At 31.7% G+C, this 19,821-nt stretch overlaps 1 protein-coding gene across 1 annotated transcript in view; it reads right to left on the bottom strand.

Moving 5' to 3' along the window:
* Positions 1 to 19,821, bottom strand: part of PTPRQ (protein tyrosine phosphatase receptor type Q) — a 316,015-nt gene that overhangs the window by 43,168 nt on the left and 253,026 nt on the right. Inside the window, exons 35-37 of the mRNA XM_074221062.1 lie at positions 12,245 to 12,271; positions 11,475 to 11,556; positions 2,482 to 2,572 (exon numbers count right to left, since the gene is read on the bottom strand). Coding sequence (XP_074077163.1) covers positions 2,482 to 2,572; positions 11,475 to 11,556; positions 12,245 to 12,271 — 200 coding nt within the window. The remainder of the gene's footprint in view (positions 1 to 2,481; positions 2,573 to 11,474; positions 11,557 to 12,244; positions 12,272 to 19,821) is intronic.

Genomic DNA, 19,821 nt, shown 5'->3' with positions numbered 1-19,821 from the left:
AGAGAGAGAGAGAGAGAGAAATGGAGAGAGAGAAAGGGAGATAATAAAAGTTAGGGGAAATGAATCAAGACAGAAAAATGATCCTTTTGGGTTAACCCCAAAGAAAATTTTTTGAATTAAACAAAGATTTAGAGGTCCCTGTGCATGGGTTATATCATTATCAAGGGAGAAAGAGAATGTATAGATTTCTGATTATAGGGAATGAGATAATCTGTGAAGGGTAAAATACAGTTGGCAAAGGCTGGCAAGGACCATAAATGGTTAGGCTGATCCTGAAGCACATAGAGGGAACCATTTTCGTTGCCAACACTTTGTTACATGAGGAAAGGAAGACTTGCATCTCTAAATAAATTTGTGAAGATCTTACCTAGGTAGATTTATAACTGAGAGAAAATCAGGCTAGGCATTTCCAAATTGAGTATATTTCCAAATTGTGTTTGTGACTTTTTCTTGTTCATCTGGGAAATTAGGTGGTATGACAAAGTAAAAACATAGATCTGACATTATTTATGAGATCATTCTAGTAACTGATCATCATTTATACATATATATATATATGAATATATATATATATATATATATATAAACAGGTAGGTATAGGTACTTTGTATGTATATCTGTATGCATGTTATTTTTCAAAATGTGATATTAAACTCTATTGAAAAGTCAGGGGAACACAACAATTTTTCCTTGAAAAAATCTATAGAAACAGTATTGGCTTTACTATCTCTGAGGGAAAGCATAAGTTTTAGAAATTTATCATGTCTTCATTTGCAACTCAATGGTGCAGACAACAGAGTATTTGATATTGAATCAGGAAGCAATGAGTTCAAATCCTGTTTCAGACACATATTAGTTATGTGTCCCTGGTCAAGTCACATAACTTTTGTGCTTCAATTTTCACATCTGTAAAATGTGTAAAAATAAAAGCACCTTCCTTCCAAAGTTTTTTGTGAGGATAATGATTTAATATTTATTGAGCACTTTGTACAACTTAAAGGATGATACAAATATTAGCTATTACTATATAACAACTCCTATTCTGTTAGTATTTTAAGGTATGTAATATGTTTTTTCTCACCACAGCCTTATATTGGAGGTCATTTAAGTCTTATTATCCCATTTTAACAGTTATTAAACTGAGGCTTAGAGAGGTTAGATTATAGAAATAGATAATAGTTCTTTGAACTCCTAGCAATAAATGCTTTGAAATTTTGATTTTGTGATTTTATGATCTAAATACTACAATATTAAGTTATTGTATTAAATGTGATTTGTACTCAAGTTATTCCTAGGACCATATTAAGTATATTCTTGTAGGATTGAGTGTTATTATTTTAAGGCCATTACACTACATTAACACAGAGTAAAATCTTTTCCAAGTGAAGAAAATTACTGGAGGCATATATATATATATATATATATATATATATATATATATATATATATATATCAAAATAATACTTTCAACTAGATAGTTCTACATATTAGATTTATAATCTCCTTTTTCTTTGCAACATCCTAGTTAAGAGGCAAGAAAGATAATATGAGCAATGATGAATCAATCCATATTTTATTCCCTTGCCAATTTTGCATTTTATGTAAAAATAAATAAAAATTTTAGCTATGTGTAAGAATATATTTTAAAATCATCCTTTGCTTTTCATATTCACCTAAGTAAATTAGAAATATTTTAAAATTCTATATCTTTTGGAGAAAAATTAAAAACTTCCATATTTAAAAAATAACAATCTATCATATGTAATTTGCTTATATGAAAATTTGTTGAGTAGAAGCAATTGTTATGAACCTAATGTCAGACAATATAGCATTATTAATAGAAGAATGTTCTACTATGTCTTTCACTTCACTGTTAATTCTTAAAACAATAATGGCATTTCTTGTCTTATTAAGTGAAAAGCGAAGATGTCTTTGTCTACTGCACTATAAACCCCTGTCTCCTTTGATAAAAATCCACCCTGGCTTTTTAAGTCCTCATATACTCTGATTTTCAATGAAAAATCTTGCAACACATATTTGAAAATCCATAAGAAAGCAATGCTATAATCCTAGAAGAAATTAATGCAAAAACACTTTAAGTGAATTTTATTCTCAAATCTGCAACCTCTTTTCACTTGCAGAAAAATGTCTAGAAAGGAATGCTGAAGAGCTTAGTTACTTAGGTTCAATTACAAAGCTAAGAAACAATTAGTTCTATAGTTTCCAGCATCTGTATAATTAATGTTTGCAAAGAACAAGTTGAAAATCATTTCAGTATATTAACTTTCACTAAAAATATATATTAGAAGTCAACGGAAATTCACTATTAATGAAACATACTTTTGTTCTTAGACAAACAGTTATCAATGCAAATATAACAGAATCAAAAGAAGACTAAGAAACTTTAGCTGTATTCTACAATAACCATGGTTTAAGAGCATATTTTAGAACAAAATATAGAGATTTAACAAATGCACCTACATGGTTTTATGTTTGGGAAGCGGTTCTTTGCCCTATTCCAAGGCAGGTCAGCATCAGTAGAAGAAAGATCCTGGAGGAATTTAGGGAGCTCCTGTGGAATGCAATTATTGAAAAATTTCCATTTATTTCATTAAAAAAGAAGTGAGAGGTCACCAAATGCCTATATAACAGTAATTGATATTTTAAATGTTATTTCCATAATGCTATCCTCATAAAGGAAGGGTCTCTTTTGTTCTCCATCTCTCTGTTTTGCTGAAACATCTCCTAAACATGCCATCTTTCCTATTAAACCAAGTCACATTGTTAGTGGCCAGAGACAAAGTTGCAACAATCACTGTCAGGTTGAAGAATATGAGCTTATGTGAACTTTCACCTTAAAAATTCTGGCTAAAGGCAAACTTCTGTGAGGGTGTTTGTAGACTTCATGAATCCATGTGATGAGATATGTATGTTAACAGATCAGTCTTCATTATGAATAATACCCTTTTCCACTACTTACAGTCAAAGAGAATCTTATTCCATAGCCTAATGATTACTAAGTCTTTTATCAGATAGAGACAACTGACAATTATTTAATACTCTAATGTCCACTTAGTGGGAGGGAAGGCAGTAGGTGATTTATTTTTGTTTTTTCTCCCAAGGCAGTCTGATTTCATGCCTGTTTAGTGGTATTACCATTGGTCAGTTAGAAAAGTTAGCAAAGGTCACAGAGATTTTTATTTTCCTTGGGTTTCCATTAAACAACCAATATCATTTTATTTTTATTTTAAAAATCACTCCAGCAAAATACATTGAGTTGGGATATTAGTTTTATCAATGACTTTCAGTAAAAAATGACTTTTTCAGGCCCCGCTGTAGTAATTTTAACATTAAACATTAAAAAATTTGAAATTTATGGATAAAATATATTATATTCATAACTAAATCATAAGGAATATTTTAAGAATTTTTAGAGCTGTCACATTGCTAAACATCATCTAGATTTCCTTTAATTCAGATTTTTAAAAATGCTTACAGTGAAATAACTCGCAAATTTATTATCATAATTAATTACTATATGTATTTAGAGAACCCTGCCTTGATGTTTTCACATTGAGATTCATTCATTCAATACTCATTGAGTCTCTAGTGTGTGTATGGTACAAGAAATAAAGGGTAAACAAAGATAGGTGATATATAGATTTTGTACAAAAGTATCTTAGAGTCTAGCATAAGTGATTTATTGTACACAAATAACTAAATTGCAAGGTAGGTTGTATTAGCTGGTGTAGGTGGTAAAACAGACAAAGAAAAATCAGAGTATTCTGATACTTGTGGAGTTCTTACCCCTGCCTAAGAGGATCCAGAAAACAGCATCAATGTGAACAAAGTTTTGTAAGATGGATCCAGAAAGATGGATCTTTTATAAGATGGGGTAATAAAATGAATGAGCAAAGAGAGAAGTTGGGAAACTATGAGATATGATCAGAGTAGATCACGTTTTCTAGTTTGACTTGATGTAATGGGTAGATTGAAGTCAGATTGAAGAGGAAAATGATTTCCCAGAATGAAATTTGTTTTTTCTGTAGAAGAGAAATATAGGCCTATTGAAAAGTTTTGAGCAGAAGAGTAAAATTATATTTCCTTATATAAAGCACTTCTATTTGTAGTTTGGGATTTGCAAAATGTTAGCCTCAAAATAACCCTGTGAGGTATGTTGCACAAGTATTATTTCACTTTGCAGATAAGGAAACTGATTCCCAAAGTGAATTATGAATTTGCCCATTTTCAGATAACCTGGTAAGTGTGAGAACCAGGAATTGAATCCAGATTTATAAAAACTAAATGAAATGATATTTTCTCTTCCATATCATAGTGCTTTATTTCTGCATGTAAAGATTATCTTAGAGGCATTTGTAAGGAAGTAAAAGAGAATGGAAACAGGTGGATTTGTTGGCAGACTATCACAAGCAAGATGTTTTAGTGCTAGAATTAGGCAATGAAAATGAAAAACAGACAAAGCATTAAAGAGCTATGTTGAACTTAAATAAAGACTTAGAAATTGATTTAATATATGTAGTAAGAGGAGGAGTCAAAGACAACTCTAGAAACTGAGCAGTCATCTCCTGGCAGAAATGAAGGAGGAAGCTTAGGAAAAAGGTTAACATGGGAGAACTGCTATGGAGGTGAAGGATATACCAAGGGAGAGAATAAACTGTATCATCAAATCCTTAGTGCAGCATCAAATTAATAAAGCTTAAAACTACACTAAAAATTTTGGGACACATTTACTATAGGGGAAAAAAGAGGGCCAAGGCTAGATCCCTGTGGGGAATACCAATACATTGTGGTATCAGGAGACGGCCCAGGAGACAGAGAAGGACATAGTGAGATAGAAGAAGAATCACAAAGTACATTCACACAGATAATCAGTGGCAAAGAAAATATTAAGGAATGGGCAACCATATTGCCAAAAAGGATGATAACTGAAAAAAAAAGTTCAACTCTTATCTCACTTTTAATAGAATGGTAACTCTCATGAGAAACTGCAAAGAAGAAAAATTAATGTGGTAAAGAAACATTGAAATGAAGAGCTATTAAAGGTGGACTACTTTTTTATTGTTTAGTTTTGTCATTGAAAGGGTAGGAGGTTATGGGGGTTAGAATATGAAAGCAGAGATTGGATTTTTTTTCCTTGTTGTTTAAGGATTTAGAATATCTGACCTCATGCAAAACCGGCTACTAATAAACAGGAAAGAAGAGGATTCAGGAGCAGCAAGAATTTTGAATTTGCTACCTGTATATTGTCAGAATTCCCCCAAATGACCAAAAATAGAGGATAAATATGAAGAGATACGTTTGTATAATTACAGCAGTTCTAACCTAAAACATTAAAAAACACTATTAATCACAATGAAAAATGTCAAATGAGCAAAATAGCTTAATTTTCACTAAAATTATTTATTAGTGACGTTTAACTCATGTAAAATGATCAACATCTAGGAAGATGAGAAGATTCTAGATACTTTTGTTCTCAGAGGTTTTACTTACAAACTATGGTAGATTCTTCTAAAAGGGAAAGTCTTAGGGGCTGCTAGGTGGTGCAGTGGATAGAACATCCTCCCTGGAGTCAGGAGTACCTGGGTCCAAATCCGGCCTCAGACACTTAATAATTACCTAGCTGTGTGGCCTTGGGCAAGCCACTTAACCCCATTGCCTAGCAAAAACTAAAAAAAAAGAGGGAAAGTCTTAAATTTAGGGTAATGAGTTAAAAATAGTTCATGGGTTTTTTGTTCATGGACTGGTTTCAGCTAATTATGGAGAGGCTCATCAAGTGATCTTCAAAATCCATGAGAGATATGGAAATAAATTTCATCATCATAATAACCTACATAGCTTCCCCATAGCAAAATCCTAAGAAATATGTATATACAATACATTAGGTGTTGCCCTAGTAGAAATTAAGATTCTTTAGGGAAGAGACTGTATTATTATTCTAAGGTCTACTACATACAATAATAATAATAGCTAAAATTTATATAGAATTTAATATTTTCAAAATCATTTACATCTTTTCTCATTTAATATTATATAATAAATACTTGTCTAAGGGCTTATTTCACTGATCATTGATTGATTAATTGCTAATATTCTTTTTATTTTAGTTTTTTTGTAAGGCAAATGGGGTTAAGTGGCTTGGCCAAGGCCACACAGCTAGGTAATTATTAAGTGCCTGAGACTGGATTTGAACCCAGGTACTCCTGACTCCAGGGCCAGTGCTTTATCCACTGCGCCACCTAGCCACCCCTAATATTCTTAACATTATTCAGTCTGACTATGATAAGGTTTTACAATTGACATACTGATGTCTTTTGCAGAATGAAAACATTTAAAATATATGAAAAAACTCTAAAGTATTCTTCAAATTAAGTAAATATATTTTGACCTTTGATGATCTCAGTAGGAGGTCAGTTAAAGGGGAAGTAAAATTAAAAACTGTAAGAAAGTGAGATTCAGAATGAAGAAATGAAAGAGTTAGGAGCTCATAATTAACCTGAGCCCAAATATAATCTTCAAGAAAACAGCAGTTTCTAGACATGCTTAGTACACAATATCATAAAACTGAATCTGAAAATACCTTGGGATTTTCAATTGCTAACCAGAGGAAACCTTAGAAATCCTTCATTTTGTAGATGAAAACTGAGGTTTCTTGAAATGGTCATTTGACAAAGGGGATGCAAATAGTAAGTAATCAGCATAGAATTTGAACCTAGTTCCTTTGGGGTTTTTTGCTTATCTTCAATACTGAGCTTCCAATGTAAATAGCAGAGTACACTACTCTGAACAAGTAGGAAGAAGAGGATTCAGATCTAGGAGTCATCCTGAATTGGTTATCTGGGTGTTTGAGGATCCCAAATAGAGTCAAAAATCAATGCTAAAACAAAATAATGTTGTTACTGTGAAAATTGTTGTCTTGATTCTTCTCTCTTCACATTGCATCAGCTCACGTAGGTCTTCTCAAGTTTTTCTGAAATCCATCTTATCATCATTTCAGCAAATATTATTCAAACATATTTATATATGATAACTAGTCCAGTCATTCTGCAGTTGATGGGCATTTCCTCAGTTTCCAATTTTTTGTTATTACAAAAAACAATATTGTACATATATGGATCCTTTTCCCTTTTTGTGGAACATTTCTTTAACAAAAATACTTTTATGATATTGTATGGTCACAAATTCATATAACAGTTATAAATTAAATTTATAGATGACCTAAAGAATGGTGTATGATGGGGATAGGTAGGTGACTTTAGAAGAACAATGATGATTTCTGGGTGAGAAATAGAGTAAAAGGAAATGAGTTGGGTATGTAACAAGAATTAAAGATAGCAGATATATAGTCATACCACTAGTTATTACAGTTGGTTGGTGCACGGAATAGAACACTGACCCTTGGGTTAGGTCTTGAATATTTACTAGTTGTATGATCCTGGGCAAGTCACATCCTCTGGTTGTCTCCATTTCTTCAACTGTAAAATGGAGAATGATAACATCTCTATCTCTCAGGGTTCATGAGAGCACCAAATGAACTTTTTTTTTTAAATAAAGGACTTAGTCTAATGCCTGGCACATAATAGGAGTTTAATAAATATTTGTTGCCTTCCAACACTGGTAACCTTGAGACGGTCAAAGAACAAGAGGAGGACTGCTAGAATTTTAGATGGATGCCACATGGTTCAATATCAGACACCAATTTGGTTTTAATAGAAATGTCATTAAGAAGATATATTTCCATTTGTGATGCTATCACACCCAAGCCTTGCAGCTGAAAATTACTATGTATATTGTCTTTACTATTAGATTGTAAACTCCTTGAAGTCAGGAACTGTCTTACTTTTCAAAATCCCTGGCACTAGCACAATGTTTTATGCATAGTAAATGGTTAATAAATGTGTTTTAATGAATTAATTCATCTTTTGATGAATTTACAGAAACACACAGGCTTGATAAGACACAGAGATGCTTTGCTTGGCTTCAGAAAAAAAGGTCACAGAATAATATTCCTTAAGAATCTTTAAATGAATAGAGGACTGGAAAGATTATGTGATTTAAGGTCACATTGGCAGTATTAGAATATGAACTAAGCCCACACTAATAAGGTCATAGATTCATTTTCATAATAATTTTTATAATGTCTAGTTAACTAATTGGAGAGACAAGATGGGCTGGACAAGTATTGAAATTGATAAGAGATGAACAATAGAAGAGCAATATAGGTACAACTATATTGAAATAATTAAAGTACCTACATGAGCAAAAATGTTTGTGGTAGCTTTTTGAAATAACAAAGAACTTAGAAATGAGGGGATGATTATTAATTGGAGAATGGTTAAGCAAGTTGAGATATATGATTGTGGCAGAAGACTATTGGACAATCAGAAATGATAAGGAGGATGGTTTGAAAAAAATCTGGGAGAACTTAATATGAGCTGATGCAAAGTGAAGTGAGCTGAACCAGGAAAACTTTTTATACAGTAAACAGAAATATTATTCATGATCATTTTATAACACAGAAATAATTTTCCAATTAAATCTATTTAGTTAGGCTGATCAAGAGAATAATCAATGACAGGTCCAAAAGGACCTATGATAAAAATTACCAGAGAGAGAGATAAACCCTAACTACAAGTTGAAACATACTTTTTAAACTTTACTTTTCTTGTTTTGTTTTGTGTGTGTATTCTTTTGGAACCTGCTATCTAACTCATTATAGAAAGCTGATGGATTCTGGGTGTAGAACAAAGCATTTTTTTTCTTTTCTCTCTTATATTTCCTCCCTTCTCTTCTCTTCTTTCCTTCCCTCCTTCCAACAAGGTTAATATAAAATTTAGTTTTGTATAACTATATATATTTGTAATGGCTTTTATTTTTCTTGCATCCTAAAAGGGAGGGGTAAGGGAAAGAGGAGGTGAGAGAATATAAAACTGAGAATAAAATAAAATAAAATTGAATAATGAGAAATAATTAAAAGAAAGTTATTGAATGATTTCTCTGAGCTGAATTTATGGAGACTAGAAAAAATGGATAGGCTTGAGATTGTGCATTGGTAGAAATACAGGTAATATCAATGAGACTACAGATTGATTGAAATATTAAAATGCATTATTCTTGCAATAACTTAGGCAATAGGACATCAAATATCACTATATCCATCTTTTAGATGAAGAAATTGAAGAACAGAAATAAAAGTTATCACAAAATAATAGCCTTACTGAATTGCTTTTAGGTGAAAAGAAGGTCTGAATTCCAAATACACAGCTTATCATGCTGATGAAGTCCAATTAAATCAAATTAGTATCTAAGATTAGTTTTATGTTCATATGCAAAGATTTCTAATGATTCAATCTCTTTTCAAGGAAGTCAGAAAGAAGCCTTGCACTTCTAGTTTGGGGGCAAATTTGATAATGCAGAATAAATTAGATTAATTCAAATTTGTATTGAGAAGGAATTGATTTCCAACATTTTTTCAAACTAACAGGTTTATAGCTATATGTTGGTTATGACAAATAATGAATCCTTGAGTCCTGTGGAGTGATCAAATGATTCAAAATGCATTCATTATTTCCACTGCATTGGAATCATATTTTGCCTAATTATAATGTGAAATAATATGAATTCAAATACCTAGGGTTACTTCACAGGATTTATTATATATACAAATTGATATGTATAAGTGTAATTCAGCTGCTTAATGTGATATGACATCATTGCTATAATATGTAATAAATAAAATAATTGAATAAATACTTTATTATAACAAGAAATTTTGGTTGTCCACATTCTCATTTTCTTTAATGATTTTCAATATATTATTTAAATAAGGGAGGCAATATGAATCTACATTAAGATAACAGAAGGTATAATAAAATTGCATTCCACATATTTAACCATGGCCTCAGTTTAAAAAATAACAAGCACAGGACCATTTAAAATGGGCCAATGATATACTCGTTTACACTACAAAATTAGTACCTGAAAAATTAAAATTTAGAATAAATGTGCAAGTGCATCATATCAATGACATAGCCCAAATTGCTATTTTGAAACCAGTCCTTTCAAAAAGTAAAACTAGAAACTTTCTCAATATGAAACACAAAATGTAAAATTTTATGGTTAGGTAATTTTTTCATCTACTCAGTCATGCATAATTTAATTATAATCGCTCCTGTTCTCATGAAATTATACTTCTGCTCTTTTAAAAAAAGTCTTCCCTCCATTACTGCTCAGAAGAATTTTATGGTACCACTGGTTTTATTAAGTCCAGACCAATATTACTTAACTAGCATAACCAAAAAGCTGTAGGAAACACCATTAATCTTCTCACATTTTTGTTATTATTCCCTGAGAGACTGAAATATTATAATCCAGCCTATATAAGTACTTTGTTTGGTTCATATTTTCATAAGTTCAAACAGTTGATAAATCAAAAATGAAGTTTCAGAAAATGAGTTGGAAAATTATTTCTGTTTTATAAAACGATCATGAATGTTAGAAAAGGTAACTTAAAAAGACAAATAACCAACAGATCAGACACCTAAATATACTTAAACACAAGATCATTTTCAAAGCAGCATGAGTGTAAAGACATTAAAAAATATACACAAGCTTTAAATGTTTTTATAAGAAATGTTTAACAGAGTTTGTTGAATGAATGAAAGTTCTATGTGAACTTAACACAATTAATTTTTCCAAAACACTTTTTTCCTTTTTTTCTCTCCCCCACCAATTTATGTAGACCCATAAATAAAATACATAAAATTGAATTCACACTATTTTGTGTTATAATTATGTAAAATATGGTAATTGGTTCCACTGCAATGGAAATATGCAGCACAAATTTGAATAATGTAACCACTCTACAGAATTCGGGAATTCATTATTTGTACAGGACATAGCCATAAACTTGTTAGTTTGACAAAAATGTTGGAAACCAATTCCTTCTCAATACCATTTTAATTACCTTAATTTATTTTACATGCACACGTTCTGAGAAAACTTCATGTCAAATTGTGTTCTCTGGTGTACCTATACTGTTCTTACAAACTATAAAGATTAATATAAAACAGATCACTATCTGAAGATTAAATGTAAAGTTCAATTCAGCATGTTGAGCCTTCTACCTATCCCATGTAAAGATGGTGATCATATAGAGCCTTGTTTTTGATAGAAGGACCAGGAAGAAAAGGAAGCTTCTTCTGCCAGGAAAGGAAGGTCCAAAAAAAAGATAATTTTTTTCCTGACACTAGGTGACTAGTTCTTATCAGGTTGCATTAAAGACAGCACTGACCAAATTCGTGTAACATTACTATCTAAACAATCAACCTGGTAATTGGGTATTGATTATCAAGGCCAGAGTCTTTCTTGGCCTTGCCTGTTTCAAATGGACATGAAATGTGACACATGAAACGACTGGAGGTCTCACAATGTTGTGACAACTGCTAGTAACATACCGAAAATTCTTCTTCAAACTTTAGGTTGTTGTTTGTGCAGAGCTCTTCAACGTGTTGCAGGAAGGCTTTCTTGCTTATTGGCCTCAAGTAAGAGAAAGACAGAACATAGATGAGGGTTGGATTATTTCCCCCCCTTTAACAGGGAACTGAATATGCTTTTTCTAGATTTCAAGAAAATAGAAATTCAAAAGCTAAGATTTTTTTCTAAAATCTCAAACAGCATGGACTTTTAAATGTCATTCGATCATCTTTACCACTAAAGATCTTTTCATTTTCTTTTAATGATGGTCCAATTTCTTAGTTTTCATGGTATAAAAAATGTCAATGAGAGTATGTTTGCAAGAGATTTGGGATTAACAATTTAATATTCAGTCCAATCCAGTTTTCTAAGTCAGAGAAAGTGCATAAAGTTATCATTGCATTCTAAAGTACATAATACCTCTTTGTCACTCAGAAAACATTTTATACATTACAAGGTTTTAGAAGATATAAAATATTGCAGTGACCTCATTCTCATAATGACATGGATTTTAAACCCCAAGGAGTTTAAATAGCCCTGTATTACTTCCCAAGCTAAAACACAGACATGCAGACTTCACCCCAGAGAGAGAGAAAGCATTTCTCCAGTTACCATGCAATTAGTCATGCTTTTATGATTTATATCCAGCTTGGAGGTTTTTGTAATAAACATACAAAGAGGAACCACACATCAAGATTCATCAAGCCAGTTAATCTACAGTCAACATTAAAAAAATCTTGAATCAACTTACTTGATGGATTTTCTATAACTAAGTAACCTGCAATAGAGATTGTGTTAAATGTATTGTACATTAGATAATATGGTGCATCTTGAGAGATGCAAACTGGAAACACATAAAAGATCTCAAAACTTGGTAGTTATTGAATGTTGCCTTAAAATCTCCAATGTGTCTCCTTTTCTGTAATTCTCTTTCAATATGTTTATTTACTTGTTTTTTCATTTCCTAGTTACTCTCTCAGATGGTTATGTCTTTATTAATATTTTCTAGGCTATTTATTACAGGTGACAGTTTTATTGAATTACGGTATCTAGTGCCCAAAAAGTGTTAATGCAAGTTTTTAAATGCCCTGCTCTAATCACAAGAAAACTAGGTACTAGTACAAATGTCTCCATGAAAAATGTTTTCATTTGCCTTAATCTTATTTGATTTTCATATTGGATTTAATATACTGGTTCAACAAATTTACACACAAATCCATACAACACACATGGAGAGAAAGAGTGAGAGAGAGGTAACTCACCAAGTTACATTTGACAAAGACTTTAGACTCACTTGAAAAAATTAGAATTATAATCAATTGTAAAATAAAATATGAATTTATCCCACATATATCAATATTTCACTCATTAACACATTTAATCATGCATAATGTGTTGATCACTGCAAAGAATAACCAAAGTCTAATGAAATAAAGTAAGGTAACACATAACTGTTTCTATTGTGCTGTAAGAAATGACAAGCAGCATGGTTTCAGAAAATCCTGGGGAAAGTCATATGAACTGATGCAAATGGAAGTGAACACAACTAGGAAGACATTTTACTCAGTAACAACAACATTATATTGATGATCAACTCTGAGAAACTTAATTACTCTGATTAATATTCAATCAATGATGAAAGATAATTCCAAAGGACCCATGATGAAAAAATACTATCTCCCTCCAAGGAGAGAAAGGGTGAATTCTGAGTAGAGATTGAAGCACACATTTACCTTATTTTGCTTGCCTTTTCTTCTTTTGTTTTGTTTTGATTTTTTTGCAACATATCTAATATGGAAATATGCTTTGCATGACTTCACATGTAAAACTTTTATATCACATGACTTCTTAAAGGGTGAAGGTGGAGAAGGAGGGAGACAATTTAAAATTCAAACATTTTTAAAAATATTTAAAAATTAATAAAAATATTTAACTTCAAATTTTCCTTTTTTGAGCATCTATGGATTTTTAACTGATTCTTGGAAATTCTCAAATGAAGTGGGTTTCATTTGAATCAAAGGGAGATTAGTTTTGAGATGTTTAAACAAAAGAAAAAATAGATTCTCAAACATGATCTAATGAATGATAAAGAATGGAGGCATATGGGTAAGATGTTAAAATTAAAGGGTCTATAGCTATAAGAGAAAAGTAAAGCATATGTGTGTAGGGGGCTGAAGTAGATCATGTAAACTTTTAGATTAGCTTAAAAACTTTGGTGTCAATTTCAATTCATTAGGAATCTATAAGAACCCCTTGAAGAAGGAAGAACAAAAAAATGTAGCAGATGAAAAAGAATAGACTGTTCAATCAACTGGAAGAGGGTTAGGGGGCTTGGAATTATCTTGAAAGTTTTTGAAATAATTAACAAAAGATTATCATTTAACAAAATTACAAAAATTTCATTTTTTATTGATAGGGTTTACTCTCCTCCCAACCAAATATCTTAGGGAAAAACCTAGCTATGAAAAAGGTTCACATATGGAAGGTGGAAGAAAAACAGAGGAGGAGTAAAGCATGGTGAAGTACTTAAATCCACTCACAAAAGCAGATTATTTTTCTTGTTTTTTTTTTTCCTGAAGAGATATGATTACACCTTAAACTGTCTTAGCTGAATCTTGTTTGTTTTGGTACAAGAATCGTCTAAAGTAAATTCTGTGGAGAGTAAAGTTGTTTTGTTCTCTTCTCTTTCTCTTTGGTAAATTCTTTAAAGACACTAGTTGGAAACTGTACTTCATTGGACAGAATCCTTCCTGGGTTACATAAATGTTAATGGACTAATCATCATATTCTGTAATTAGCTCGTCACTTTTAGGACTTTGATAATATTAGTTAAATTATTATTAAATATATTCCACCTTTTAAATTTGGGAATCAAACTTCCTAAGGTCTACCCAAATAATTCGTGAACATGGAAGATATGGAGAAGCTAACCTCAGAGGGTGAAATGGAAGACTGGACTTTGTTGTAGAATAAAATCTAATCAGAGACAGAAGACTTGCTATATAATGATTGAAAGGAATTGGTGCTTTTTGATGACTAGCTTTTTGGTATATATTAAGCACCTTATATAAAATGATATAGGAATTTTTGACTAACCCATAATATAAACCTAAAAGAGAAAATTTACTAAAACTATACTGTTGTTGACAGTTTGAATGATAAAAGTAGGTGGTGATTTAGCATGAAGACTAAACCAAATTGAATTCTAGAAGTTGCTCCTTGTCAGGACTTGTGGCCAAATTAGTAGCATCAAATTTCAGAACTGTTGACCTAGGGCCAAGAAAAAACCTTCCTTAAAAATTCACAGCATCCTCCACGTGAATTTATCTTTTTCTATTTGTAATACCTTGAGAGATTCAATGAATTGTTCTCATTTATCTCACATTTGTCTCTATCACAGCAACCTACATGTAGCCTACTCTAATGTCTCATCTTTTTAACCACCAAAATGGAGCGTTAGCATGTTATGTGAGTCTCTTCAATTATACTTTATTTCTAATCTTGATCATTCTTTCTCTTTAATTACAAGCTCTTTTTAATTATACTATATTTCTGACATCCATCATTCTTTTCATTACAATTGAAAGTGAAATTCAGGCATATATGTCATTTAGGGTAGCATATTTCTCCCTAGATACAAGTACAAATGTGTATCCTGTGTCACTGTCATGAGGGATGACCCAAATGGAGATACCCCAACAACTCATTTAGAGTAAAGGCTAACAAATGAACAGGCTAATTATTCACCAAGTACTCAGATCAATACTTTTCAACTTGGTACCACCTATCAGATCTTGTGCTACCCTAGTTTAGACTTCTAGAACCTGGGTTACTGAGTTGATATTACATCTATGGACATCTTAAATTTTGAGAGGAAACATAATACAGTGGAAGGAGTGACTGATTTGATATCGGAAGACAACCTCAGTGTCTTCATCTGTAACTGTTCAGGGCTGACCTCTATGACTTCAAAGTTCCTTTCCAATCCTAAATCTAGTATTCCATGTTCCAGAGCCTCAATTTAGATTAGACCCTATTTTAGGATGGACACTATGGCCAGTCCAAGGACATTCAGGTAGTATCTAGAAGATGATACATGAGACTACTAAAATCTTTACATACCATCCCAGAAGAGCTGCAAGTTTCCCATTAAAATAAAATATCTGCTCTAACAATGACACTTCATATCTTTAGCTGTGACTTTCTCTATCCAAAATATTGTGCTAAAATTATAGAATTGCATTTTGAATAGTAATTGGAAGGAATTCCAGAATCATCTCTTCCTAATCCTTATATAAAGCATCTCATGTGACAAAGGATCATTCAGTCTCTGCTAGAAGGTGACTTGTGGTAGGCAATTTTCTCTCTCCCAGGATTTCTGTGAATGAGTCAACAAACATTGATTGAGCACATTTTCCCTGCCAGATATTATGCCAAATATTAGGAATACAAAGAAAGGCAAAAACAGTCTCTGTCCTCAAGATGCTTACATTCTGATGGGAAGAGACATTTTGTAAACAACTCTCTACCTACATAATAAATACAAAACCAATACAATATACTCTCATAATTCTACCTTCTGGGAACAATATTTGATGAATAAATGGATGAATCAATGAATATTATCAAAGCTATTAGGTTCTGAGAAATTATATAAAGAATTCCATATATTTCACTGGTAATTTCAAAACAATAAAACCTCAATTACTTTAATACTATTCCAGAATATTATGACTACAAACATTTAAAATATTTAAAATAAAAGGACCCAGAATGTTAGTTGATTCTATCAAAAGAACTTAGAGATATGCCATTCTCATCAGATTGTCTTAAACTTTTGGAAAGAGTAGGTTTCTTTCTGTTCTTTTTATACATGTCTAAAGCTTAAAGAGATAGCAGGAAAAATAAATAAAATTAAAATTCCTATTGAATTTTATACCATCATAAATATATGTTCCCTATAAAGTGCTAATAGAAATTTCAAGTTGGATGGTCCATAGGCATCTGGAAAGCCAACATTATTATACTTTTAAAAGCTACTACCTTTTTAAAGTTCTCATTTTGTGATAATAGCATCATCTTTCAGGTCACCTCAATTTATGACAGTCATTTCACCCCAAATATCCAATCAGTAGTCATCTTGTTTCAAATCCGCTAAACTTCTTGCAGGACCTAATACAATAACCTCCATTTTCTCACTATCTACTTTGTCCCTTCCCTTTCCAATTCCTCTTAACACAGCTGGCAAAGTGGTAATCCTAAAAGCATAGATCCAACCATGTCACTCTTCTGTTTAGTAATATCCAGTCACTCCCTATCACTTCAAGTATCTAATATAAAACTAACATTGTTATCTATATCTAATATATAAAAATATATATACAATATATACTATATATATAAAATGTGAATATCTGTCACCATTTCCATAAATTTAAAAAAATAAGTATTCACTAATATTTTGTGTTTGTGTGTGTGTTTGAAATACTATAGGGCACTATGCAAATATAAACAATATTTTATAGCAATTATTGTTTCTGTTATGTTATTTTACTTTGAGAAGCCTTTTAATGTTTTATGTAATATGGTATAGAAGAAAGAATCAAGAAATCTACTCTCACTAGATTTGTCTGACTTTGGTTTAGCCACTTAAAATTTCTGAGCCTCATTTTCTTCGTTTGGGTTAAGTATATTAAGTGAAATAAGATCATCATAAGAAGCTTGACTACTAGATGATGGTTTTGAGAGGAGAGAGAAATCCATTAAAAACATTAAAAAATTTTAAAAAGTTATAACTTCTTTTTTGTTTCTACAGTGATATATAATCATCGACAAGTCACTTCAACCGTTTTATCTTAGTTTTCTTATCTGTGAAGAGTTTAGACTAGATAATATATAAGGTCACATCTAAAATCTGTGCTTTTTAGATGCATAGCCCAAGAGCTACACTGGGATACATGATATATGAAAAGAAATGAAAGAAGGTTTCCTGTACATTATATGCCTCCTTTAAGAAAGATTTTAGAAAAGACATAAATAAAAATTAGATGTAATGAGATACTAAAGGGTTGGAATCTATACATATGAAGAAAGTAGAAACTCTGGTTGCTGAAATCATGGACCCATGCAAGAGTAGCTATTATTGATAATTACATGTCATCAAGAGTAAATATTAGTCAATGAAAAATAAAATAAGATCCAATGACTTGGGAGTTTCTATACAGTTGGGCCGTTAAAACAGAAACAGAAACTGAAGCTCTCTAAGAATAAATCAGAACACTCTCCAAATCTAGGGACAGGTGCAATAGATAGAGTTTCAGATCTGGGTTAAGAAGATGTATCCTCATGAGTTCAAATCTGACATTTACTAGCTCTATGACCATGGGCAAGTCAGTTAACTCTGTTTGCCTCAGTTTCCACATCTGTAAAATGAGCAGGAGAAGAAAATGGCACACCACTTTAGAATCTTTGTTAAGAAAATCCCAAATGGGGTCATGAAGAGTCAGGCACAACTAAAAATGCCTGAAATGTCAACTCATATCTCTTTTTGATCACCTATGTACAAATTATCAAAAAAGGAAAAATTTTATGACCTCCTATATTTTATTATTTTTAAATGAATCACCTCATATGCTTTCCTATTTTTTGTTTTTACCTATTTTGTCAGTTGAGATAAAAGAATAAAGAATTTATTTTTAAACTCTATTCATTTAATTTCTTAGAATCATATAGTGGAGCTGGCAAAGGACTTCAGAACCCATGTTGACAAACTCTCTCAGATTTATAGGAAAACTGATGCCCAGTTGAGTCAAATGATTTGAACAAAGTTACAGAGACTTTTTGAATTGAACTCCTCTGATACTGGAGTCAGAGGCATTTCCACAATAATACAGTGGTTTCCACATCTATTTCATGCCCATAAGCCAATTTCAAAAATGATACAATTACGTCTCAAAAATGATGCAAGTCTAAGAAATGTTATTTGCATCAGTTGTCTGCATATTCAAATAAAAGTGAGGTTTTTGATTTAAATTACCAAGATAATTAGCTCAATTCTCAAACTTGCATTTTAGGACTAGTTTCAGCAGTCATCTGTGTTCTGGAGTCATTATAGTCCTTGATGGCTTGAAAAATTGATTTGTTTGATGAATAAGTAGGGTGCTTTGGATTTATATATGTTGGGAGTTCAGGAGAGAAGAGAAAGGATTTATGGAGTTGCAAAAGTCACCTGAGGATGCAGGCGGTGATTAAACATTGATGAGGTGATTATGTTTCTTGTGGGGACGATTGTCTGGTTAGACAGGCATCATAACTTGCAACCAAGATCAATTTACATAGAGATTAATGGTGCTATTTTACAAGGACAGATATTTTTATCTCTTCTCTGAGTGATGGACTTTTTTTAATTGCCTCACAGAGTACAATGCACACAGTAGGCATCTAATAAAGGTTTCATGTGGGAAAACTGAAAAAAATTATCATTATTAAAAATAATATTCAGAATAGTGGAGCTCATGATTTGAAGATAGATTACTAATTGTGAGGGAAATTTCCTGATAAAAAATGTGATTTCAACATTTTCCAATATGGAAGTAGCACTTTAAACTACCAAATTCTGAGTTGTTTTAAATCCTAGGAAATTGCTCCTCTCTCCCCCCAGTTTTGGAGAGAGGGTATTATTTCATGTCTCAGCTTTTTAAAAAAGTCTATCAAAAAGCTAAATTCCACTCAGATTACTCCTGATAGATCCAGAAAGAAACCATTTATTTATGTTGGCAGTGGTGATTGAAGACCATATTGTCACACAGACTCAGCTTACTCTCAAGGTCAGTCAGTTGAAATCTTCAGGGAATTAAAATTTAGCCCAAATAGAAAGCCACAGATAATCCATAGACAGGAAGCTTAATCCAGCATTACCGATGATACCGGGGGAGAAAAAAAGGAGAAATGTGTATTTAACCAATTATATTACATTAAGAAGGCAAAAAGAAAATAACTCAACAAGACTATTAAATCAGCTTCCGTTGTGAAATTAAATTAAATAGCAGATTTACATTTAAAAAACTTTTGATGATAAGGAAAAAAATCTATTTGATATTTTCTCCTAATTTTTGCAAAATAAAAGAATATGAATTTGCCTCTCTATCAAAACACTGATTAATTTTTATGAAATCATAAACTTCAGAATATGAAGGGATTTTAGGAATATTGTGTGTGTCTTTTTAAAAGGAAACTGAGACTTTGAATTTTAAAGAGACATAGCCAATGTTGCAGAAGGAGTTTCTAGCAGAGTCTGCATTTGGATTCAGGTGTTCCTAAATCCAAAAA

The sequence above is a fragment of the Macrotis lagotis genome, chromosome 2 (genome assembly GCF_037893015.1).
Source record: "Macrotis lagotis isolate mMagLag1 chromosome 2, bilby.v1.9.chrom.fasta, whole genome shotgun sequence".
NCBI lineage: Eukaryota > Metazoa > Chordata > Mammalia > Peramelemorphia > Peramelidae > Macrotis > Macrotis lagotis.
The sequence above is the reverse complement of the archived record's forward strand: the minus strand, read 5'-3'. Positions and strand labels throughout refer to the sequence as shown.